Source organism: Perca flavescens, chromosome 6 (genome assembly GCF_004354835.1).
Source record: "Perca flavescens isolate YP-PL-M2 chromosome 6, PFLA_1.0, whole genome shotgun sequence".
In the NCBI taxonomy this organism is placed as follows: Eukaryota; Metazoa; Chordata; class Actinopteri; order Perciformes; family Percidae; genus Perca; species Perca flavescens.
The window spans coordinates 8,081,068-8,108,445 of NC_041336.1; the positions used below are offsets into that span (position 1 = coordinate 8,081,068).

The window sequence follows — 27,378 nt, forward strand, 5'->3', positions numbered from 1 at the left end:
TGGATAACACTACGACCAATCACAACAATACATGGGGTGACGTATCCCAGAGCCCCATACGCTTAGCTACCAGCGGAGCTAACTGGTAGATTAAACTGTCGTCATCTATTTAGCTCGCCTCTGGCCCGCCTATATCAGATGCACCGATGTGATTGGTGCAGCTCGGCCACAAGGGCATAGTTAATGAGCATCATTACTCAATGCCAGAGTGACTCGCTGATCAAATTGTGCTCTCATGAGAACTCTGAATTTCCTGGGTAACGTCAATGCACAGAAAGGAAAACTAAGTTCTGGTTAGAGAGCAAAGAGCTACGAGACAACAACATGTTGGAATATTCCTTTAATTAGCAGATGAAGAAACTCAAAATATCTAAGATAGATGTTCATCACACACAACTTACTTTTCTGTTATTATCATTAATGTATCTTTTGTTTTGGGTGTCTTTATCTGAGGTTCATTTTCAAGATTAAGTTCAAAAGGTGACTCATGAATCACACAGGGCAGCAGCTGTTTCCCATTTGACGGCTGACTGGGAAACACTTGCTTTGACATCACTGATTGGAAAGTGTTAAGAAGTGCAACATGCTTTCAAGTTTCTACCCAGAGCAAACGCAACACAGTTCTAAATTGTACAGAACTTTTCTAATTTACTGTACAGTATGTAAAACAGGAAACGTGTTTAGAAAATGTAAAACGCAAATTAACTCTAAACGACAGCACATCGCCTTGTGCTATGTTGCGTTTTCCCTGAGCACATTTGGGATTTGTTCCAACTTTAAAGCATTCAATCCTTCATTTTTATTAGCAATTCATTTAAAACCAGTGGTTTTCTTTCAAAACGCCGTATTCAAGCGAAATCTCCAGGCCTCTAAATAATTAATCAAATTAAACGGTTTTGGATTCATCATTATTTCCCTTAGTCTATATCGAGGGCTACATTTCCCCTAAGCGTCTTCGTTACTCTTTACTTGCAAGAAATGTTTTTGTAAAAGGGGACTTTAACTTCTACCAAAGTCGTTTTCTGGATACTTGTACTTTTAAGTATTGCTTCCAAGTACTTTATACAAGACTGCTGTGGAGATAGGTCTGTCAATGCAAGAATACATTTCGCAGAACACAGACATAAAAGTGGTGCGAGGCAGGGTTAGCTCAGTTGGTAGCGCAGGCGCACATATATCGAGGTGTACTCCTCGACGCAGCGGCCGTGGGTTCGACTCCGACTTGCGGCCCTTTGCTGCATGTCATTCCCCCCTCTCTCTCCCCTTTCATGTCTTCATCTGTCCTGTGGAAATAAAGGTCTAAAAATGGGCAAAAAATTTAAAAGAGGGATTTTTACCGTACAGATTCGGCCAATGCGTGCCCTGTAAGGCTCCTCGTCCACTCTGGCTGTCTTGTTGAGCTCACTGAAGAAGAAGTAGATCTCCTCCTTGTACTTCAGTGTAGACGGCATTATGGCTGCACCGGCAAACTGCGGATCTGGTGATGAGATTTAAACGTGTCCGTTTAGATATCGTCACTTTTTTCCAATTTATCTTCAAGACGTATCGTGGGTCAAGCAATATCATCCCCTATTGTCTTATTTGATAATTACATCACCTTTTTATGCTAGCGTAGTGTTCTAAAAAAATAGCACATTGTGAGAATCGATGTTCTCACCATAGGCGTCGCTAGGCTATTTTTAGGGGTGCTGAAGCACCCCTAAATATCATCTCAGCACCCCTGAAAATAAAGTCCTTATTGTGATAATGTGAGATCGTTTAGTGCTCAAAGTAGTGGCGGTTTTTGGCACGGGCGAACCGGGCAGCCACTTAACTTAAAAAAATATATAAATAATCCTCTGTGCTGCGAAACGTTTTTTCTGTTTTCTATCATTTCACTGTGTGGGGAATTGGCAGATCAGCGCCCCCAGCAGCTGCAGGCACCCTGCTTGCTGAGAGAGGTCAGCACCCCCTACTTTCACAATGAAATGGACTAGTCCGTCCCACAGTGCGCCGCCAAAGATAAACAAACGGTGACAGGAGAAATGGGAAGTACACGGAGACGGAGAAAGACGAGTCTAAACAGTCTAAACCTTTCTGTTATGTCAAAGGTCTAAACGCCAAAATGAAAAAAAGTTACCCAAGCGGCTCAAATAAAAGAAAAAAGCGAAAAGACATGTTTTCGGGAGTAGCAGGACCTTCATCAGCTCTACTTTGGTAGCCTACACAATGCTTTCTCTGTTGATTAGTTGATTACATTTGCCTTCTGGTTGACAGCACAAAGGAGCGAGGAGAATAGAGAGGGAGAAGGGCAGAGAGAGCAAGATGAACAAGGTGAGGAAATGGCTAGGTAGCCTATAAGACATGTATATAGTAGGACTACTGTGTTTTATTTTCTCTTTTATTTGAAGATTATTTTCTAGTTGATTACAAAATGTTTTGTATGTGATTGTCAGTGATAGGACGGAGGGAAGGAGATAGAGGGAGAGAGGAGGATGGGGAGAGAGAGAGAAGGATGGAGAGAGAGTGGACAAAGAGAGGGACCTGGAAGAACCAGGTGAGAAAGTGGACATATATTATACGGGCAAAAACACTTAAAACATTCCATTCACATTATATTTACATATGCATTTCATGGAGGACTAGGCTCTTAAGAAAAAGAGATGTTGTGTTTTCCCCATCTGGTTCAGAGGCATTATTCGATTAGATGAAAAAGTTGAAAATCAAGAGCAGAAAAAAACATGAATAATCTTGTCTAAAAATATGTTAAGGCTTATTTTACCATTCAAGGTATGTGCAGGGGTGTAGCTCCAAATTCTGGGCCCTGTGAAAGGCATTTTCTATGGGCCCCTCCCTGCAGCCAAAGCTATGAATTCTAGCATATTTTTGGGCCCTCCTCACATGAGGGCCCTGGGCACTCAGTCCCCTTCCCCCCCCCAGTCCAACACCCCTGGGTATATGTGCTGCAATGATCATGCTTTGTAGTTTCCATCTTTTTTCACAGCAGATGCCTTAAATCTGTTGATAGTTTGTCATAATTGCATGTCTCAATCTGTCTATTTCTTTCCCCAAAACTCACAAGAAGTCATGATTTAAGGGTTTAAAACAAAAAAAATCTTACGGGAGCATGCCCCCAAACCCCCCTAGCTTAACTGCTATCAACTTTTCATTAGGGGCTGAGCACCCCCAAAGGTCAGATCCTAGAATCGCCCCTGGTTCTCACATTGATTCTGCTACTCACGGCTACGCCCTGTAACGCCCTGCAGTGCCCTGCTACGCCATGAACTACTACAACTACTATTACTAGTCATAGTTCCGTTATCTTTATTGTGATTATTGCCACTGTTCATCACACCCCCAACCGGCACCGTCAGACACCATCTACCAAAGCCTGGGTCTGTCCCAGGTTTCTCCCTAAAGGGGAGTTTTTTTCCTCGCCACTGTCACACTAAATGCTTGCTGTTGGGGGAATTATTGGAATTGTTGGGTCTTTGTATATTAAAGAGTGTGGTCTAGACCTACTCTATCTGTAAAGTGTCTTGAGATAACTCTTGTTATGATTTGATACTATAAATAAAATTGAATTGAAAATTGAATTGAGTGTAAGAGGCTGCTTCCAGTAGATATGTTTCTGGTTCCCTTTTCTATGGCTGTAAATAACGTGACCCGAACCACGAACACAGTGACAGGGAATACACCTACATGTTATTTCTCCCATGGGAATGACAGCAGGGTGATTTACAGTTCCACCCACCATCTCTAAATTCATTAGTCTAAACCTGCACGGTTTCTGCGTGACTCCCCATCCTCCTACTCACTCAGCAGCCAAACGTTCTCCGTCTTCAGGAGTTTCTGGGATCCAAACGTACGGCGGATCGAGCCGGCGTGACCTGCCACCGACGACATAGCAGAATACAGACTCCCATCTGAAACGACGACAAGAAGAAAAAGAGAACAGAGGAGAAACAGTGGGTTATAAGGAGAGAAAAAAGGTACAGAAGGAGAGGAAGAGAGATTGGAGTTACACAGAAAGGGGTTGACTGAAGCAGGAGAAGAGGAAGATACAGAGAGAGAAGATTAAACACAGAGAGGGAGAGTGAAGACAGAAAAAAAGGCCAGGGAGACCGAAGACAGAAAAATAAGGGAGGGGAGAAGGAAAAGAAAAGCAAGAGCAAAGAAGACATCAATGCAGAATAGCTGAGTGCACTGATGAGCAGCCACAAATCACCATATTCTCTCAGAGCTCTGTCTCCATAGCGATGCAGAGGGAGAGCGTTTGAAACCGTAGGAGTAACATCTTAATTAGGACTGATCGTTATTAGAACGCTGTTCAACTCGAGCAAAGGGGTTCGGCTCGTTGCTTCAACAATTGATCTCCATCTGGGAGAGCGTCCTGCCGCGCACACTAACCTCTCACTAAAATCTGAGTGTCTACACAAACAAAAGTCTATACAAATGAATCCATCCGCATTAGATGGTTTAACAAACAGATAGTTTGTCCATCCCTCATCATGCTCTGTGACCACTGGAAGATGGTTTTTAATTCCAAACATCTCTATTTAGTTAATGTCCATATCACACAATTAGGAGTTCCATTCCCTGTGGAGAGAGGTCCGATGTAGTTACGTTAAACTGATGAATCACGCCTCTAACAATTGCTTTTTATCCAGTCCAGTTGAGCTAGGATTTAGCTCTAGCTTTAGTACACAAGGTATCAGATTCAGATTACTCTACAACGGGCAATTCCTTTCGCCGTATGGCCTTTTCGGCCGCATATCCGTTACCTTCTGCTTTCTTTGTGTTGTATTTTAAACTTTGTTGGTTTCTGAGGACTATGGTTAACTGCTCCTCAGATCTCTGCAGAGTAAATCCAGACAGCTAGCTAGACTATCTGTCCAATCTGCGTATTCTGTTGCACGACTAAAACAACTTTTGCCAAAACAAGTTGAGAATATTTTGCAAAGGCACCGCGGCTCCGTTTAGCGCTTAGCACCGCCCAAGACGATTGTGATTGGTTTAAAGAAATGCCAATAAACCAAAGACCGTTTTTCTCCCATCCCGGAATGCTGTGTGGACTAGCTAGACCCTCCTCCGCTGTAGAGGAAGGTCTGGCAATGTGAAACTGAAAGTGCACATAGCACAATGGGTTGTGTTTAGTAGCCAGATGCAGATGTAGGAATAAAGGAATTTGCATTGTGATTTATTTTCCGTGCAAACATATAACAGCGCCAGCCTGACGGCATGACTAGTCAATTATTAATTGTTTAGTTTTCACCCCATTCAAGTCACTTCTTCATGTCATACACCCTTTCCTGCCGTCACTGTATGACGAGGCAAACCAACTGTGGCTACTTTGAATGAGAACTGTAATGCTGATTTTAATGATATAATACAAATCTTGAAATGATTGCCATTGGCAACAACATTGTCAATAGTCTGTGGATGTTAAAATGTGGCCAGATATTGAGTTTGCTTATATATATATGTACCTCAACTGGGGAGTAATGGAAGTAAACTAAACCTGCAGGGCAAATACATACAGACATACCTACATACAGATGGCTGGTCCTTTTTTAAAGAATGTGTCAGTCTGATGAAAATCACTCAGCCTTCACAGGATATTCTGGTCATGAGTATGAAATGTTTTTCATCTACCATGCTTTTTGTCACTTTAGCGTCCAGGAAGTCTGTCAAACTACCGTCTGAATTCTATCTGAATCTGTTTGTGCAGTCAGTTGTACAACCGCTCCATTTTAGCAGTGTTTAACATGTTTTTTTTCCCTCGTGAATGCACAACGGCAGATGGCTGACTCCTGTGTGCTTGGCACTCAGGGTGGTGTAATCCCCTGGTAATGTTAACACTCGACAAATTACATACATGATCTGCTAAGGCACAGGAATGCAATAACTAAAAATCATAAAAAAATATCTCTGTCTCTTTGTGTTAGTTAGTTTTTTGGGGGTTGTTGGGGATGCGGTGTAAGAAGACTGAGGGAGATTTTCTATATCCAATCATGGGTCTAAGGATAAATAGAAGGTGTTGTATACTTAACTATATATCTTTGAACGTTACAGTTATGGCTGAAAATGAAAACAGAAATAAACAAGTTTGCTGATTTCACATATCTGCAATTCAAATCAAGTGCAAGTCGTCTACCCAGAAGTGATTTTTGCATTACCACTCTGTCACAGTGATTCGGTCTATACTCTACAAATTGTAAAACCATTTGGAAGACATTTGTTATTCAGGTCTTATTATATAAAACTTAAGTAACGCTTTAAACTTGGTTTTTCCACTTTCCCCATGAGAGATTAATAAAGTTCTTCCTTGTCTTCTCTATCTCTATGCAGTCCTTCCAGTTTTTTTGTGATTGTTGCGGGCAAAAATCCTTGATTATGAGGCACGTTTTCTTAAAAAATGCGATGGAATATGCGGGATATTTATGTAATTTTATGCAATGAAATTGTGGGAACTTGCAAAAATTGCGTGAACTTGCAAAAACTGCGATTTGATGAAAAAGAGGAAAGTGATTTCCCCAACACCCTGCTTTTTGATGATGTTCACGTTGCGTAATTACGTCACTTCATAACGTTCCCATGGCAACATGGGAAAATGGCTGCTCTTGTGTGAAGTAAACGCAACATTTTTCAACTTTCTGCTAAGATTATATATGTGACTTTTTTGCAACAAAAATGCGGGGATTATGAAATCATGCAAGCCCTGCATATTTTGCGCGGAAATCGGCAATTTAAGCGGCAAAAGTGCAGCGTATTTGAAAAAAATGCTGCCACCGCATAAATATGCTGACTTTGGCTAATTTGATTTATTGGGATCTGATCTCCATTACCTGGGGCCGTAGCCACAGCTATTCTTCCTGGAGTCCACACACAACTTGTGCAACTATACATTAACGTGCATCATTACAATAAAAACAACCACCAAAAAACAACATTCAATACATCATTGAAAGAAAAACATAATTAATAACAAAAATAACAATATTCAACACAAGACAAGACAGGACCTAATTTAAATTCTTCACAGACCGTAGAGATAAGAGTATAACATTGTTCACTAATATGACCAATAAAATCAAATGCACACAGAGAACCCTCAATGATACTAACAGTATTCGTTAGGTATTATCCAATCCAGAGTTCTGCTCAGCTAGGAGATGTTCTTTAAGTAATAATTTAAATTGAAGTTTTCTATTTTCTTGAATGACATGACTAGGCATTGCATTCCAATTAATCATGGCTCTATATATTACAGTGTTTTTACCTTTGTTTGTTCTTACTTTAGGTAATGTGAATTTACCCTCCATAGCATGCCTTGTGCTATAGTCATGTTTATCAGAACTTAGACCAAGTTGCTGATACAACACCCTTGGCTGTTTAGTCACTAAAATATTTCTGGTAAAATTGAGCAACGAGGCAGTTAATCTGTTCCTTACAGTTAACCAGGATAACAGCCATGCATTGCATCAACACTTGATCTGAGTGGGCACCTCAGTAAACAGCGTGCTGCTTTATTCTGAGCAATTTGCAATTTCTTCATAATTGATATGGCAGCACCTGACCAGACCCCAGAACAATAGTCCAAATGGGATAGGACAATCATTTTAATGACGTTTCCCATTACCTTTTTATTGAGAAAATGTGAACATCTCCTTATAACTCAGAGACCTCTACCCATTTTTTTCACCACCCCATGAATTTGTTGAGACCAGGATAATTTACTATCTACTATAACCCCAAGAAGCTTAGTCCTTTGTACCTGTTCAACTGCCTTACCTTCAGCACATAAATTTAATTTAGGTTCACTAAACAACTGCTTTTTTGTCCCAAATACAATGCTTGTAGTTTTAGATACATTACGAACTAATTGATTATTTGTTACCCATTCTAATACTGACTGCAATTCCTCATTCAAGACACTAGTAAGCCCTTCAGCTGTAGATGCTGCCATATATATTGTTGAATCGTCAGCATACATTGCCATTTTTGCCTCTATTAAGGTTAAAGGTAATTCATTAGTAAATATAGAATAGAGTAATGGCCCCAAACAGCTTCCTTGTGGGATTCCACAGCTCACTGATTTTACCTCTGAAAAACTCCCATTAAAGTACACCGTCTGTGTCCTATTTGTTAAATAGCTTTCTAGCCAAAGTATTGCGCTTGAATCGAAACCATAACATTTAAATTTTTCTAATAACAAATTGTGATCAATGATATCAAAAGCCGCAGTGAAATCCAACAGCACAGCCCCCACTAATTTCTCATTTTCTATCTCTCTGTGCCAATCATCTGACATTTGAGTAAGGGCTGTACCTGTGGAATATCCCACTCTGTAAGCATGTTGATAATCTGTGTATAAATCATTTACTGAAAAATAACATTGTATTTGTTCATAAGCAATTTTCTCCATGATCTTACTTAAAGCCGGCAACAGGCTAATTGGTCGACTGTTTGGGCCACTAAATGGTAGAGTTCCATTCTTCGGTAAAGGAATTATTTTAGCAGTTTTCCATGTTGTTGGAAAGATTTTTTTTTCTAAACTCATATTCAACACATGGCTAACTGGAATAGCAATCAAATTTGCCACCAATTTCAAAAGTTTTATATCCATATTATCCACACCTGATGGTTTGTCTTTAACACTAAGAAGCAACTTTTCCACATATTTTACATCCACTTTAGTAAATTTAAAAATAAATTTCTTTCCTTTCATAATTTGATCTCTAATCAAGGTATATGATCGTATGTTAGATGTTTGGCACATTTTCTCCTTCAGTTTTTGCACTTTGTTGTTAAAATAGTTATTGAGGTGATTAGCAATATCCACAGGCTTGGTAAGAAATTGTCCTTCTGATTCAAGAAATGGACTAGATTTAAATTTACTGCCCATCATCTCATTAAGAATATTCCACATTTTCTTACTATCATGCTTTGCATTCCCAATTACATTTTCATAATACATTTTTTTTTCTTTTTTATTTAACTTAGTTACATAATTTCTTAGCTTGCGGTAAACTTGCCTATCCGATTCACAATTAGAGTTATTTGACATTTTCTTTGCTTGATCTCTCTGTGCCATACAATCCTTCAATTCCTCATCAATCCAAGAAGATCTCACATTTCGAACAGTTCTCTTTTTCACAGGTGCATGCTTATCCACCATCTCTACAAACAACTTATTAAAAGCCTCAACAGCATCATCTGGATCATCCTTCCCCAACACACTGTCCCAACAAATATTTCGAACATCTTCTATGAAATGGTTCTCATTGAAGTTTTTATATGCTCTCTTAATAATAATTTGTGGTCCCGCTTTTGGGACTTTTGTTTTCCTTACTACAGCCACTAGGTTGTGATCACTACATCCAATTGGCAAAGACATACCTTTGCTACATTGTTCTGCTTGGTTAGTATATATATGATCTATAGAAGTTGCTGTTTTAGATCCATTCTGTTTTAAACATACTCGTGTTGATTTAGTTATCACTTGTGTTAATCCACAGGCATCTGTGATAGTTTGAATCTTATTCTTAAGTGGACAATGTAAAGACTTCCAAAACAAGACATTACGTCTATCCTTATTTTCACAGGAATATGATTTTGGACATAGATAGCCACCCCACCTCCATTTGCATTTCTGTCTTTCCTATATATATTATATTCTTGAATACTTATTTCAGCATCTTTAAATGAAAAATCCAGATGAGTCTGTTATTGCTAAGACCTGTATGTTGCCTTCTGTTAGGATATTTGAGATATCAATTATTTTATTTCTTAAACTGATTCATCCATCTTCGTCCGCTTATCCGGTGTTGGGTCGCGGGGGGGAGCAGCTCCAGCAGGGGACCCCAAACTTCCCTTTCCCGAGCAACATTAACCAGCTCTGACTGGGGATCGGCGTTCCCAGGCCAGGTTGGAGATATAATCCCTCCACCTAGTCCTGGGTCTTCCCGAGGCCTCCTCCCAGCTGGACATGCCTGGAACACCTCCCTAGGGGAGGCGCCAGGGGGCATCCTTACCAGATGCCCGAACCACCTCAACTGGCTCCTTCGAAGCAAAGGAGCAGCGGCTCTCCGAGCTCCTCACGGATGACTGAGCTTCTCAACCTATCTCTAAGGGAGACGCCAGCCACCCTCCTGAGGAAACCCATTTCGGCCGCTTGTACCCTGGTTCTCGTTCTTTCGGTCATGACCCAGCCTTCATGACCATAGGTGAGGGTAGGAACAAAAACTGACCGGTAGATCGAGAGCTTTGCCTTCTGGCTCAGCTCTCTTTTCGTCACTGGCGGTGCGATAGATTGAATGTAATACCGCACCCGCTGCGCCGATTCTCCGACCAATCTCCCGCTCCACTGTCCCCTCACTCGCGAACAAAACCCCAAGGTACTTGAACTCCTTCACTTGGGGTAAGGACTCATTCCCTACCTGGAGAAGGCATTCCATCGGTTTCCTGCTGAGAACCATAGCCTCCGATTTAGAGGTGCTGATCCTCATCCCAACCGCTTCACACTCGGTTGCGAACCGATCCAGTGAGTGCTGAAGGTCACAGGCCGATGATGCCATCAGGACCACATCATCTGCAAAGAGCAGCGATGAGATCCCCAGCCCACCGAACTGCAACCCCTGCCCACCCCGACTACGCCTCGATATCCTGTCCATAAATATTACAAACAGGATTGGTGACAAAGCGCAGCCCTGGCAGAGGCCAACCCTCACCTGAAACGAGTCCGACTTACTGCCGAGAACCCGGACACAGCTCTCACTTTGGTCGTACAGAGATTGGATGGCCCTGAGTAGAGACCCCCTCACCCCATACTCCCGCAGCACCTCCCACAGTATCTCCCGGGGGACCCGGTCATACGCCTTCTCCAAATCCACAAAACACATGTAGACCGGTTGGGCATACTCCCAGGCTCCCTCCAGGATCCTTGCGAGAGTGAAGAGCTGGTCCGTTGTTCCACGACCAGGACGGAATCCGCATTGTTCCTCCTCAACCCGAGGTTTGACTATCGGCTGAACCCTCCTTTCCAGCACCTTGGAGTAGACTTTACCAGGGAGGCTGAGAAGTGTGATACCCCTGTAATTGGCACACACCCTCTGGTCCCCCTTTTTAAAAAGGTGAACCATCACCCCAGTCTGCCACTCCTTTGGCACCGTCCCAGACTTCCACGCAATGTTGAAGAGGCGTGTCAACCAGGACAGCCCCTCCACACCCAGAGCCTTGAGCATTTCTGGACGGATCTCATCAATCCCATGGGCTTTGCCACTGTGGAGTTGTTTGACTACGTCAGTGACTTCCGCCTGGGAAATCGACGACAATCCCCCATCATCCTCCAGCTCTGCCTCTAACATAGAGGGCGTATTAGTCGGATTCAGGAGTTCCTCAAAGTGCTCCTTCCACCCTATTACCTCCTCAGTTGAGGTCAACAGTGTCCCATCCTTACTGTACACAGCTTGGATGGTTCCCCGCTTCCCCCTCCTGAGGTGGTGAACAGTTTTCCAGAAGCACTTTGGTGCCGATCGAAAGTCCTTCTCCATGTCTTCTCCAAACTTCTCCCACACCCGCTGCTTTGCCTCTTTCACGGCAGAGGCTGCAGCCCTTCGGCCCGCCGGTGCCCTGCAACTGCCTCCGAGTCCTCCGGGATAACATATCCCGGAAAGACTCCTTCAGTCGGACGGCTTCCCTGACCACCGGTGTCCACCACGGTGTTCGTGGGTTACCGCCCCTTGAGGCACCTAAGACCCTAAGACCACAGCTCCTCGCCACAGCTTCAGCAATGGAAACTTTGAACATTGTCCACTCGGGTTCAATGCCCCCAGCCTCCACAGGGATGCACGAAAAGCTCCGCCGGAGGTGTGAGTTGAAAGTCTGTCGGACAGGGGCCTCCTCCAGACGTTCCCAATTTACCCGCACTACACGTTTGGGCTTACCAGGTCTGTCCAGAGTCTTCCCCCACCCCCTGACCCAACTCACCACCAGATGGTGATCGGTTGACAGCTCTGCCCCTCTCTTCACCCGAGTGTCCAAAACATACGGCCTCAGATCAGATGAAACGATTATGAAATCGATCATTGACCTTTGACTAGGGTGCTCTGGTACCAGGTACACTTATGAGCATCCCTATGTTCGAACATGGTGTTTGTTATAGACAATCCATGACTAGCACAGAAGTCCAACAACAAACAACCACTCTGGTTTAGATCAGGGAGGCCGTTCCTCCCAATCACGCCTCTCCATGTGTCTCCATCATTGCCCACGTGTGCGTTGAAGTCCCCCAGCAGAACAATGGAGTCCCCCACTGGCGCCCCATGCAGGACTCCACTCAAGGTCTCCAAGAAGGCCGAATACTCCGAACTCCTGTTTGGTGCATATGCACAAACAACAGTCAGAGTTTTCCCCCCCACAACCCGCAGGTGTAGGAGGCGACCCTCTCGTCCACCGGGGTAAACTCCAACGTAGCGGCACTCAGCCGGGGGCTTGTGAGTATCCCCACACCCGCCCGGCGCCTCACACCCTGGGCAACTCCGGAGAAGAAAAGAGTCCAACCCCTATACAGGAGTACGGTTCCAGAACCGAGACTGTGCGTAGAGGTAAGCCCCTCCAGATCTAACCGGTAGCGCTCCACCTCCCGCACCAGTTCCGGCTCCTTCCCACACAGAGAGGTGACGTTCCACGTGCCCAGAGCCAGCGTCTGCCGCCCGGGTCTGGTCCGTCGAGGCCCCTGACCTTCACTGCCACCCATGTGGCAGCGCACCTGACCCCTGCGGTTCCTCCCACAGGTGGTGGGCCCATGGGCTGGAGAGATGGGAGCCACGTAGCTTGTTCGGGCTGTGCCCGGCCGGGCTCCGTGGCAAACCCGGCCACCAGGCGCTCGCCGACGAGCCCGCCGTCTGGGCCTGGCTCCAGACGGGGGCCCCGGGCTTCCTCCGGGCAGGGTCACTCCATCTCTACCTTGTTTTTTCATAGGGTTTTTGAACCATTCTTTGTCTGGCCCCTCACCTGAGACCACTTTGCCTTGGGAGACCCTACCAGGAGCACAAAGCTCCAGACAACACAGCCCTCAGGTTCACAGAGACACACAAACATCTCCACCACGATAAGGTGATGGTTCACGGACTGATAATGCATTGAATTATGCAACTGCATAATTGCGTTTTTCTGGAGGGACTGAGTCTATGCAGCTAAATAGCAAGGCTCTGACACTGATAGATAAGGATCTTGATTCAACTGTGTAGTGAATAGCATCACTCACTCAATAGCCTTAACCTAAGTGAGGGTTCTTTCATTGTAATATTGAAAAAAAAAAGCTACTCACAGAGATGAATGTTGTGCTGTACAAATTGACAACACAAATAAAAGCTCCCCCGACATTTCCTCTAAACCCAGGAAAAAGAAACATTTAATAACATAATAACACAATAATTACGGAGTGTCTTTTTGCACCCCCGGTACGAATAGCCTCGGCCACACAGCTGAGCTATTCACACCCTGTGACGTAACAACAAAAACACGTTGCTCGCATGCACCGAAATAATGGCACCAGGGTACGAATAGCATTCATTTCTAATTTCACCAGGGTACGAATAGCACTTCTAATTGCACCAGGGTACAGATAGCATACACTGCTAATTGAACCAGGGGTGCAAATAGCCTCACTCTAATAATTATGTTTCTCATGGCACATATTGACCAATTAGCGTGGAGCATTGTTTTAAGTAATAGGCAACATATTAGATCTTGTTTAAGGTACATAAGGTACTTACTGTATGTTACAGCCAAGAACCAAGAAATTTTCTAACACACCAATCTTGTAATGGATTGGCTCTTTAAAATATTGTGAGGTACGTTCTATAAAAGCATCTCCTCATTTTCATGTTATGAATAGATTTTCAATTACCTAATTTATTACTTACTATTACTTATTTGGGCCTGGTCATACCAGCATTTTATGATGACAAACTCTGGCATCAAATTCAATTAACTGAAGTTGAATAATCACAATCGGATGCTTTCATTTTGTCCACTGAGCTCAACTTTTGTAAATTTTAAAATGCAAATCGGCACTCTCCAAAAACAGAAGAAGCTACGAGTTGTCTATTATGCATCATTTTAAAATATGGCTTTGTATGGCTTTTGCGGCCAGATGTGATCAATACATTCACCAAACTAAACCCCAAAATACATAGTTTGTAATTACCTTCCAAAAAAGACCTGTATACATTAAGTGTTATCTGATCGGTTGTTAGTGCCTCCAAAAATCACTGTTACCAAAATGATTCACATGTCTGTCTTCTAAAATGACACTGATATGGTTATGGTTTGATTAGATTTAGCCTCAAAAACAACTTAGTTAGGAGAGATTGGGGTTAGAGTTGGAAGTACATTCACGTTGTGGCGCTTAATGGGTAAATGGAGTTTTTTAGTGTGCTTTGTTTGAGCTTGGTGAGATAGCAAACCACCTAGCAATAGCTAGCTAGCTACTAGCTAGCTATTGCTAGGTCGTACTACTACTAGCTAGCTAGCTATCGGTTATTGTGGCCACAATAGCTTCCAGGATTGTGGTACTATATTCGCGACAACTTGCAATGTAATTGCATGGTCACTTGCTGATGTGACCAAAATCAAGAGGGATCGCCTATCTGGTTCATCATCCAATCAAAAAAAGCTTTAAAATACCAGTCCTTTACTTTTGTCCACACAGGAGCCAATTGCTTTAACTACGGTCACCTGTCATCTGCCTCCAGCTGCTGGTTCATCAGGTTCCGATTTTTACCCTGCTTGTCTCGGTCTCGGATAAAGAAGACTTGGGATTGTATTTCAAGACCGGTCAAGACTACAATTACAACTGCAGGGATATCATTAAAATATACTCCTTTAACTGTATTCTATTTATCGATGTGTGTATGTTATGTGTTAGATAAATAGTGCTGTAGATGTCTGGTTCAATGTTTGTGTTGTGGATTATGTGTCAATATGCCTGTACTGTACAACAAATTGCCTCTCGGGGACATTAAAGTTTTCTAAGTCTAATTACATTGCCTGTGTATCGTCTGATTATGTGTTAACATCATTATTTTGATTGGATGTAAAACTTCCTGCTTTAAATGCAACCGATAACTTGACTTATTTCTTGTTTGAAATGTGTTACTGTTAACCCCCGTTTCCCCGCCCCCCTTAACACACACTTCCAAAGTGAACGTAGGTGAAGCTCTGGCTGTCGGTAATAACATTTTATTTATTAATAATACACTCTGGTCTTGGTAATGACTTGGTCTCGGTTTAGGTGGTCTTAACTATATATGTTTTGGCAACGTTTAATTCTTTTGTTTCCTAGTGAGTCATAAACTCCTGCAACCAGATGTATAATTTCCTTTTTGTGTTTGTTACCTGCAGGCAAGCTGATGGACTTTTGGGAAGGGTAGGGTGGTGAGATGTCAGAGGCTGATGCTATCTGCCTGTTGCCCTGGACGTCAGTCAGCACAGTCTCATTTACCTGCCAAGAGAGGAAGGAGACCTTTGAGCCTGGATGAAGTCTAGTACTTAAACGCTGTTCATTACGGGCATGCATCATTATGCATTATACATTTAACACAAGACCCAATATTCAGAGTTATCTGTTTGTCACCACAGCTTACACCTTAACTTATTCAGTGGAGGTACATATTCATTACTGAGAGAAAACATCCTCCATGGCAATAAATAACACCCGGACTTCATTTAACCAGCACAAGAAATAAATGAGCAAATACATAAATGGTAATTTCAATCAATCTTGAGACTGATTAGACTAGAGGTTTAGCAGCCACAGCAGCAACCAATAAAATGGTGTTGGGACGTTTGCAGTGACTGCAAAATAATATGCAGTATAACAGAATTCAAGGATTTTGTCTGAAGAAACTCTTACCAACATCCAGCACCTGGGGCTTCCAGCATTCGTTCCACATATTATCATTGTGTCGTTTACTTTCTGAATGACGGTGATGAAATTATCACACTCCAGCTGTGAAAGAAAGAGACAGTGAAAGAGCGGGACAAAGGCAGTAATTGAGGCAGAAGCAAGAGGGAAAGGGAGAAAAATATGCAGATTGGAAGAGGATTGAAAAAGGCAGTTAACGGTGGAGAATATGTGAAAACGTGATTAGAGAGAGAGAGAAGCAGCACAAAGGGGAGAGAGAAAACAAGAATAGACCAATGGACTGAGAAACATACTGTAAACAGATGAAAAGAGGAAGGTGGAATGGAGGGATAAAGAAACAAAGCAAAAGGACATAATACATGACTGATGAAGAGAGAAAAAGCGGATTGTTCAGAGAGAGAGAGAGAGATTTAAGAAAAATCGGAGGCGATCCATGCTCTGGACATTTTTGGCAGACAGCACACAGGAGGCTTAGCCCTGCAGTACAGCACTGCTATACTCCATGTTCATCACTTATTCATTAAGTGCAGAAAATGGACTGCTATCTCAAAGGCATTACTGGATGGAGTATGAAAAGGAATACTTAGTACAACCTTAAGGGGTAAATTCAGATTTTAGGTTGCAGCAGTGCTCATGTTGAGTGATGTTCGTTGTAGTCCAACTTTTGGATAAGGATAGCAAAAACTGGAGATGGAGGAAGTACACCACTATGTCCAAAAAGCCGAGCTAGAGCTTGTGTAAGCGTGTGTAGGTGGATGTGTAGGCGAGTGGGTGGGCTGGGTAATTTGTGTGAGTGCAGACTTTTTACTTATGTTCTTGAAAGAAATAAATGTAGTTTGGGCTTGTTTGCATGTAAGTGATTTTACATGGCCCATGCACACTAAAATCTAGGACTGAGGTTGCAACTTTGGAATTTGTTTTAAATTATCTTAGGGTTAGGTTTAGAGACGTATCTGTCAGATTAACAGACACTGTGTTGTTGTGATGCCAACTTCAAACCAATGTCCTCTTCAGTAGCTTCATTTTTGATCAAACTAAAGCTGGTTTCAAATTATTGTGATGCGTAATGCTTTGTTGCAATACTGCCAATACTTGCCAAGAAGCTCTGGACACTGTTAACAAACAATGCTCACTGGAGTACCAGCCTGAGCCTAGAAATCTTAGGAATTGCATCCATATTTAATGAATCGACAACTCATGATTTATGTCCACAGCCAAAATTCAGTACTAGTGCAGGAAGTAGTGTGCCCTTTACTATATGTAGCGAGGCGGTAAGTAACGGCATTGGGTTGAGGTTGGGGTGGGTGCAGACATGTCATGTAACCTCAATCTTTCCTGAAAGCTAACCAAGAGTTTTTGTTGCCTTGAGTGTGAAAACCACCGAAAAACATCCAGTGTTTTTGGAGTCAAGTGAACTAATTTGAGTACTTTTACTGACTTGACAAAGGTTTAGGGTCAACCCTAACCCTAGAGCCCTGGAGGACATTATACAACTGTTTTCACAAGCTGAGTAGTACTCCTTTGGACTACCAACACTGTAAGTTTAAGGGACTTGTAGGGTTAAAAAGGACTTGTAAAGAACTTTCGGGGTTAAAGTAAAGTTGAAGATTAGCTTTAATTTAGGGTAACACTTCGTTCTTGTTATTCTCAACCCAATCTCCGAACCCACCGTCTCTCGGTCTGACGACGACTTAGCCTCTGAGGAAAACTTTGGGCTCAGCTTTCGAAGATTTTGTGTTCTTCGGACAAACTGAAGCTGAGGCGGACTTAGAGATTCGGTCAGTCAAATTATGTGCGCTACCTACAGTTAACTCCATCTGACTCCAGGGGTAATTGTTTTCCACAAACCTTGTGGCTGTCTATCACTGAAGGATGTCGCATCCTGCCTTTCGTTCCCCCTGCCCAGCACCATTGGCTTTATTGGGAAAGATTTACTGTGTCACTCAGTACATTCTCATTTTCCACCATCTGCCACTGCCAGGCTCTCGGGAAGCTTTAGCTCTGTGCAGGGAAGACAGTCCCCTGTTTGTTTTGTGCAATAACTCAAGTAACACTTTGGGGTATACTCACAACCGTGATGGGTTTTAGCTCCCATTAGATATGGGAGGAAATTTAAATGGTAGAATTCTAAGCTTCCTTAACAGAACACAGTTTGTCAGTTAAAATTGGGATATCCCTCATTTGTTAAACCTGACTGCAGATTACAGGCCTGGCAGACATTGCTGGATTGGAAACTGAAGGGCTTCCAGTAGCTCTATGTAGCCTCTGATACAGCTACTCTAAAACAGGAAAAGAATTGGCAGCTTTCAAAGCACTGATGTTACTAATAGATCAACAGCACTTTCAAGCAAGGTGTCACTTCTTTTCTGTTGGTAGCACTCAAACTAAAGCAATCATTCATTGAAATTCAAACACAAATTTCCCGACATGTCATTGCAAGGTAATAATGCTAACCCTTAGACAACTGTTACTGTATTTTAAGATGGTGTCCCATGCATTTCAAAAAGATTTGCTCACCACAAGCATAATGCGGACATTTTGAAGGATTTCATGTTTTTTAAGACCATAGAACATGAGCCTAACAGACATGCTCCAGCTTTTCTGGCATGAAAATAACATGTAAATACAATAAAAAAAAATAACTGATGAATCTTTGAGATTTTTAAAGTCATCTTGGCAGTGATTGTGACGTTTAGAAAAATGCATTCATCATTTTACATCCATTCTTTCTGTATCGATTGTATACAGGAAAAACAATATTTTTTCCCGTTTCTGTGGGCTTGCCCCTGATATACATCAAATGTGGACAGCAACAGCAGCATGGACAATGGAAATATTCAGGCACTTGGTTGTACATATTACTTAGAAGTGATCCCTTGAAGACATGACCCGTGGTGCAATACAGATGCTGAAAGTGTAATGTACCCTTAATAACATTATGGCTAAATACAGGAAGGTGAAAATAATTATCCTTTTAGCTATTGAGCAAATGCAGAATTTGACCCTGAGAATTAATGGAAAATTCTTTTTGAATGATCTTTCTAATTTCCTGTAATTATAACATGGTGTCAAAATAAATGTCGACATTATTAATTTATGTAAAATGGTTTAAAAAATGGCCTTGGTCTTTAAAGTGCAACGGATAAATACCAAGTCTTTCAGACATTTTCGTCCTTGGCACCTTTTGAAATTCTTTATTTTCTGACAAGCAGCATAACACGCAGCCCTTTATCCTTCTTCCTAAGATTATTCCTGAGCCTCGAAGCATTTTACATTAAGTTGAACTCCCTACGCTCTTAGACTTATTTCAGGTTGAATATTGTATTAATCTCTTGGTATTCGCTAAATCTCATGGAATTATGCATTGCAATTATCAACAGCTCACTCATCGGTGTTTGTTTGTTTGTTTGTTTGTCTCCTGTGTAATTTATATTTATTAATCTGTATAAATTACCATTGTTTATGTATTTATTTGTCTTTATTGCATGTCTTTACTGTGTTTATTTGACTTATTTGGTCTCTTGCATCCAAGCAAAAATATTAACATGAACCTAAATAACTTAACTAAACATTGTAGCACTAACCTCACTGTAGTGCAACTGCAGATGATAGATGGATAGATCTTTATTGTCATTGTCATCATTCATGCAATACAACGAAATTCTGTTGGAGCAATCCTCTCCAAATAGCAGCATAGAGTAAAAAAATAAAGATATACACATACACATACACATCCATATACATACATACATACATACATACATACATACGGACACGTACATACATGAAGATGATGATGAGAAACTTAATGAGACTGATGACAATGCACTGGTAAAGAAGGAGAGTGCTTTGCAGAAATCATGGAGTTGTTTCTACCTCAAGTGGCGCAGCCTTTGCCTTGCAGGTATCAATTGCAGTCTGGTCAGATGCCGCTGGGATCTGTGGGAGGAAGGGCTGTTTAGTTTCTTCTAGTTTTTTCACACTGCCCTGTTTCAGCAAGAAAAGTGTGACCTTGCTGCAGCAGCTAAAACACAATCCTCACAGAAAACATCTCCTTCCTTAGCTGACAGCGTCATGTTCACTGATTGAAAATTGTTATTTTTCTACTGTTATGCTCCACTGGAAATAACTCCTGACAAAATGCCACCTAAATGTGTTTGTAAGATACAACACACCATTAAAAATCAGTCCATCTATGCCAAACGTATCACCAAACGTCTTTTCGTTTCCACTGGGGAAAACCCAACACTAAGCCCACAATCATTCCAAAAAATAGGGCAGAGTCATATTTGGATAAAAACATATCCAGCTTACAGTCTCTTCAATTTTTCAGGCTAGTGAGGGCTGACACTGCAGGCCAGACACTATGTAATCTTGATCCTATGTTGACATTATTAGCTCAGTGAATGATGTTTTCTTTCCTCACACAGAGATATATTGTGTAGCTTCATGAATGTATGCATAACCCAACTTCCTCTGCCCTCGGCTGCTGATCTGGGTCAGCGGCAGGCCGACCCTCTTATCTCTCTCTCTGGCCTCTCTGGCTCAGTGTTGCCCTCAAAGCAGGTGGGCAACTCTGTTGTCATCCAGCAGAGTCTGGCAAACCGTGTACCCTAAACCTGGAAGCAGAGCTAAACAGCTAGTCTGGGTCTCACCAAAGTTCAGAAATACACCTATCAACATCTCACAAATCAATGCATTCTCATTAATGGGTTTGTATGATATCATACAAAAAGTTATGCACAACAATTTGTATGTTATCCTACAGTTAAATTTAGCTGCAAAAAAGGTAACTGTGAACGTGGTACAGTGCACTGCGAGGTGATGCCCCTTTCAGCGACCGTTGCAGTTGAGTTTAGCCAGCAAATGGTGACTATGATGCGGCGACGAGAGTTAAGTTTAGGCATCAAATTGACTAGCTAATATTAGAACGATCTAGTCCAACGATCTGGGTGAAGTAGCAGCTACAGCGGCATCAACGGGTTGCTGCGTTTCGTTGGCCGTCATGTTGAATGTAAACAAAAAGCAACTTGCCGTCGCTGCGCTGTCTTTGTGTAGAGCCCGCCTCAACGGTTGTGAAGCGTGCCTCGATTAGGAAAAATTGGAAATGGGCTTGAATGGGCTCTAGGCCAGACTGACTTAAGTAGGAAACGGGGAAGCTCCCATTTCCTGGATGAAAGTCTTGTGTTTTCCCCTTAACTTCTCCCAGGACACACTCTGCTCTCCCGCTTGAAAGCCCTGTGTTTTAGGACCCAACCATCCACCCCGACCTTCTCCCTGCGCAGACCTGATGGGCCTAATACAACAGCAGTCCATGTGGTTCATACATTGGTAAATACGTGGAATTAAAAATGTACGAATGACAGTGCATTACTTTTCGTACCTATATGTACAAATGGTTTATGAGAACAGCCTGCACTTATTTGATTTGATCTATTGAGCACATGTAAAATAAAAACCACGACAACAATAATACATTCAGAGATGTCAAGCGCACAGTGCTAAGAGTTTCAACCTTCAGATCCCTGCTGCCTATTTTACCAACCAGCTAAAGTGTTATGTAGGAACAGCACTTTCAACATTGGTTGGTTGCCAAAGAGGGTTTTGAAGGGGATTGACTTAAAGACAGTAGATAACATTTGAACTGGTGGTTGGCAACAGATATTTTATAACTACTCTTGTTGGCAGCAGACGGGTTGCCCATTACAAAAGACTGTCTATAGCTGAAACATCTATTAGGGTACAAGACAGCACAATCAGCTAACGGTAAAGTGTACCTGCAGGTTGCGGACCCCTCTGTTAGTGAATGTCAACACATAGATCATCGCCTGGCCGCCCACATACAGCGTGTCGCTCCCTTCCTGGTGGTACATGCTGATGTAGTTCTCAGGTTTGTTGAAGTGGAACCTGGAGGTCTCTGTGGATCATAACAGAGTGTATTAGAGAGATGAGCTGGCAGACAAGAGCTTTGCTTGAGTACATTGTTGTTTTAATTGTTAAAATGTATGTTCATGTTGTGCAATAAAAATATGCCCGGTGATGAAGTTCAATTCATATAAATTAACTGAACTCACAGTAATTTATTCTAAAAATAAAACTATAATCTATAAAAACATGAACCATTTCCAATTTTGAATAACATAGAATTACTTCTGCTGTTAAAAATTATTATATAACTAAGTAAATAATCAAGAAGGAGGAGGAGGAGGAAGAATATATACTGTATTTTTCCAATCCCAATTAAAAAGCCATTTCCAAATGACAGGGAATCAATCAAATCAACAGCTAAAGCAAAGGAACAAGGTACTGTAATAAAAACAAATTCATAAAGTAGAGCTCAAAGACAATAACAGAAGGTCAATGCATCCTGCTTCCTGAGTTTCAGGAAGTTATTTGAAAAGACAATCCATGATTTGGCCAGCCTAAGCTCCCCAGGCAGTTCGAACAAAAGTATAGGAGCACTAATGGCAAAGAGCCAAACCTCTGGATTTTAATCTACATTTAATCTGCCGCCATCTTGAGTACACCTCGATATGAACTGGTTTGATGTACCAAAACACTCAATCCGACATTACTGCCCTTTGTGATTTTAGATTAAACATGGAGCCTTTACAGAAACGTGGTTTGGGTGTTAGAGGAAAAGGTCATTTGGTGGAACCATAAATATCACTGAAATAATCATGTGGGCAAATACCATCGCAGATGCTTGGATGAATTACTCTCAGGACACCTCCAGACGTCTCAGAAGGACAATTTGGCATTTGTGATTCACACATCCAATCAGACTTACACTTACCTACGCTGCAACTGTGCCTGCATTTAAAAAATAGATTACAATCACTGCTACTATTTAAAAGATGTACATGAAGGAGTTACACAAAAAACTGCCATGTCTAATAATTAATGCTATGTAATTTAAAGATTGGTTTATAAAATATCAAAGTTTTTAGCCCTTTAATAAGGCTCTCTGCTCCAGGAGAACATTTCTCTATTTATTTTGTAAAGAGACATTTAAGAATAGTCCAGTCTGAACAGCGTAAAAGCTAACTAAAAAACCAGCCACCTGTTCAAGCTTCTGACAATAAGACACTATTTTTATTTATTTTTTTACAATATTATCTGTAATCTGCTTTTATTTTCCCTTTCGTCTTCAACAAAATAATGGGAAAAAACTTAATTCCAAACTAATGATGCATTAGATACACTAATAATGATGATGTGATTGTACAGGCATGGTTACATGGCATATTCACTGATTTGCTTCTCATCTTTGAAACAAAAAAGACATCCAGCCCTACAGCAAAGCCAGGATGAAGTGGTGGTGATCACTATTACAGGTTGCTAACCAACCAAGTAAGTTACTATGGAAACAGTGGCCTCTCTGATTGTCGGGAATCTAATTGATGATGCTTGTACTTAGGAAGTAAATAATCAACAAGGAAGGCCAAAGTGGCTGATGGTAGGCAAGAACAGACATTTCACTGTCTGACAGTCTTGAGAGGAACTCTGTAGCTGGCAAAGCACACCAACAGATTGTTGAATATATTTGCCTCTGTTGATTTAGTCCGGCATCAACAACAAAAAAAAGTTTATCTTCTGTGAGACAGACATACATTAAGCTAAAAGAAAGTCAAAATCAAAAGCTGAATAGAAAGCAGTGGCTGTTAAAGGGGAACTATGCAGTTGTTGTTTTTTTAGCTTAATTTACCTTAACTGAACAACTTTGGAGCCATTGCAACGGTTATATGACTTTTTTCGAGTTGAATGGTGGTTGTCTCCCTTCCCCCTAGCCTGTGAGCAGAAAAACCACCCTTGCAACTTTCGGCCGGCGAGCAATATCGCGTAACATCAGGTCTCGCGATGTAACAAATAGCTTCATGGCACTGCGCACATACAGGAACCAGCTAGCTTTAAGAACAAGGTAGTGATGGAGTTTTTCACACTATCGTCATGGCTGAGCTGGCAAAAAAGAAGCAGAAAGGTAGGAAAGCATTGTCGGAGGAACAGAGAAAGAGGAAACAGTAGAATGACCGAGCGAGGAGTCAGACACCAGTAAACATAGGAGCTGCCAAATATATTTCTACAGAAGCTGTAGGGGGCGCTCTATAGAGAAACCTGCGAGTAAAAAGCATACTGCCCAACTAGCTTTCACTGATCTACAGGTGGCAGTAGATCAGGTAAAGGCAGCAAAGAAGAAAACTGTGACTAAGTAAACATGGATGTAAATAATGGGGGTTTCAACATTTTCAAAAAGCAGCTTTGCACGTTTTAGGACTTTTTACAAGTTTCAGTTACACCTTAACACAAACAAAATAATCATAAACACTATGCATTTCGGTGAGCAACATTAAAGGCCCCGACCAGACAGAGCGCAATGGTTTGCAGTTTCCTCTTTTATGTTAGTCTTGCTAGGCAACCCCCAAATCATAGCCTGGCTGACACCAGACCCTTCTCAGCTGTAACTGAGAGTGGGTCTGGGAAAGGTTCATTTACAGTTATTTCCAAAGGGGGTGTCACCAACGGACGCCGCTCAAATTGCTCTGGGCGCATTGGATAGTCCTTCAACCAATCAGACCAACGATCCGGGTGACACTTTTCACATCCAATATCCAACTAAAAAAATTTGATTTGGGTTTTTGGTGTTGTTCCTCCACGCCCTACTTTTTCCTTGCAGGTGTTGCATATTGCAAACTTATTATCTTCTGCACACACGTTGATGAATTTCCAAACAGCTGACATGTTGCAGGTTAATTCACGAGGTTCCCTACGTGTGCGAGAATAGCGCGGTCACGGCCGGACATGGCCAAACCGTGAAGCATTGCCTCGGTAGCCGTCATGTTGAATGTTAACCAAAAAGTGCTCGCCGTCGCTGCACTATCCTCGTCGCCTAAAGCCCACCTCAACGGTTGTGATTGGTGCCTCAATTTTGGGGACATTGGAAATGGGTTTGAAAGGGCTCTTCGCCAGACTGACTTGCAGAGCAAATCTCAAATTTGCCGGAAGATCGTCAGGGTTTACCCAGGCTAACCAAATCACCCATTCTCAGCAAACCGTTATTTTGCTGTGAAATTAATGACGTCTGGGATTCAGGGCCAGCCAACAATGGGTCGATTGTGCAAGCAGCTCATAACGACTGACAATTACGTTTCTTATTAAGCGGAGACCTTTTGTGGCTCTAGCAGTTATTGCGAGAGAACTGTCTTTTTGAAATGACCTGATTTTTCCCTAGGATTTTTACAGACCTTAGTCTGTGATGCAATGACATCTGTGACGTCACGTTACGTCCTCATTTTAGTAGTTTTAGGTGACTCATTTTAAGCCAATCCCTAATGTTTTAATAACCCTAAGTATTTTTGTTCCCTAAACTTGACTAGTTCTGTTTAAAACTGCCACCGTTACATTACATAAACGTTCACATGTCTACGGTCACATGATTAAACTGCCACCATGTGGCAGTAAATAAAACAGACGAATGTGTCGTTTTGGGAGTCTTTGGATAATAATAATAATAATAATAATAATAATAATAATAATAATAATTTATACTTTATTAGGTCTAAATTACACACACATGCTCAGTACCTATACATGCACTAATGCAGAGAAGTCAGAGTGAGGGAGCTGCCCACAGAAAGGCGCCCCCGAGCACCTATAATGTAATTTAGGTATGACGATGTGTTGTCTGGGCGGCATGTTGTCTGGACAGTGAAAAAATGACAGGCGCTCAGCATCGCAAAAGCAGTGAGCTAATCCCCTCCCCCACCCATCATGATTGGACAAAGTGTTTGACTGCCAGAGATACTGTCCCAGTTCTCTAAACAACCACAAACACACAGGAGCAACAGAACGTTTACTCCTTTCAACAGTAAAGGGTTGCACATATACAACTGAAATGTCACCTTCTGAATGTAGTTTGAGCTGCTGACTTCATTCTCCCTATCTGTGAGCATGTGTTTCTTTTTTCTCAGACATTTAATCATTGCTGCCGAGTAAAATCCTTGAATTGTTAGAAGGTCAGCTCTTCAGGAAACAAGAAAAACAGCCTTGTTTTTTAGCTTGTTTTTCCCAAAAAAAGGCTTCATTAAACTCGAGGGTTGTACAGTTTCCTTCCCCTCAGAGGAGTATGTAATCCTTGGATGAAGTTAAAACATTTTCAAAGTCACGTTTAAAGAAACAAATTCCTAAATGCACTAAGAAATGTGTTAATTAAAGAAGAGTTTTCACTTGTACATCAATAATACATTCTGGTTATTGAAAAAAGTAAAATAGGTTTTGTTTAAGTTGTCCTGTTCTGGCATCGTATGACGCTGCTATTTTATTTACATGAAATATTTTACTGCAAAGTTGTTTTGTAATTGAACCTCAAGGTTCTCCATTATGAACTAGACAAGAAAATCTATCAGGCTGATGGTTCAATAGGGCATTGAGGTGCTCAAGCCTCCAACTGAGAGAGAAGGTCAACAAAATGGCAAAATGTTCTGTTATTAAGGATGCAGCTGTGGATGTCCAATTAGTTTCAAGAGATTAGTTTTTGATTCTCTTTCAGTCCTTCATTCACTCTCTTTGGCTCTTTCTTTGCATTTGTCTCAGTGTTGTCGTTGTCAATCCTCTCTCCCCCAATAAAATTGCGATATTTATGAAATGTGCCACCCATATGTCAAAGCCACACTCATGGAGCTTTCATAGATGTTACCTTTGCATATGGCAACATATTCTCACTCCCATTGCGTAAAATACAGACACTTGGTCAGGTGCCTTTGGCATTGTTATTGACGCTAAAAGTCTCCTTTAGCGTCATATCTAAACACGCTTAATCTAAATGCGCTTGGTCGGGACTATTGGCGTCGCTTTTGACGCAGTTAGGTTAAGGAAAAGGTTGTGGGTGGGCTTACGTTTCCATGACACGCAAAAAGAACAAGACGGATTTAGGAAAAGAAGAACGGACGGTTGGGTTTAGTAAAACAAGAAAGCGACGGTTGGGTTTAGGAAACGTGACACGCGGGACACGATCCCCGGTCTCCTGGGTGAAAGTCCTGTGTTGTTTGACCCATCCACCATCCCAACCAACCTCCCTATGCGGAGTTTCGGCTTTTCGTACTACTCGCTACCGTAGTCGCTCTTAGTGCTACGTCATCTTCAAACCCTGTGTAGCTGCTGCTCTCCCTGGTGTGTTCTTTAAACACGCTGAAGGGTGCTTTTTGTGTCGCTTCTGATGCTGACAGCCACTGCCCAAATGTCTGTATTTTAAGTATTTTATAAGTTCAGAGTGAGAACAGGTTGGATATGGACAGGCTGAAGTTAGTTAGATAGGCTAGTTGTGTTACATCTACTGATCCTAACACTTTTGTCCATACACTCCGCTTTGCACACCATCATGTCTGCAGTGACCCATTTTTAGTGGGATGACTACTGCCAGAAACCCTATACCAATGCACATTTTCCTAAAGCAAAATGCTGTTCCAAGA

The 27,378-nt window shown here is 41.9% G+C and overlaps 1 protein-coding gene across 1 annotated transcript in view; it reads right to left on the bottom strand.

Annotated features, from left to right (window-relative positions):
- si:ch211-113g11.6 (semaphorin-7A) overlaps positions 1–27,378 on the bottom strand; it is a 52,816-nt gene that overhangs the window by 22,464 nt on the left and 2,974 nt on the right. The window contains exons 2-7 of the mRNA XM_028579810.1: positions 21,691–21,830; positions 19,790–19,852; positions 15,902–15,997; positions 15,385–15,490; positions 3,798–3,905; positions 1,338–1,477 (exon numbers count right to left, since the gene is read on the bottom strand). Of these exons, the coding sequence (XP_028435611.1) occupies positions 1,338–1,477; positions 3,798–3,905; positions 15,385–15,490; positions 15,902–15,997; positions 19,790–19,852; positions 21,691–21,830 (653 nt within the window). The remainder of the gene's footprint in view (positions 1–1,337; positions 1,478–3,797; positions 3,906–15,384; positions 15,491–15,901; positions 15,998–19,789; positions 19,853–21,690; positions 21,831–27,378) is intronic.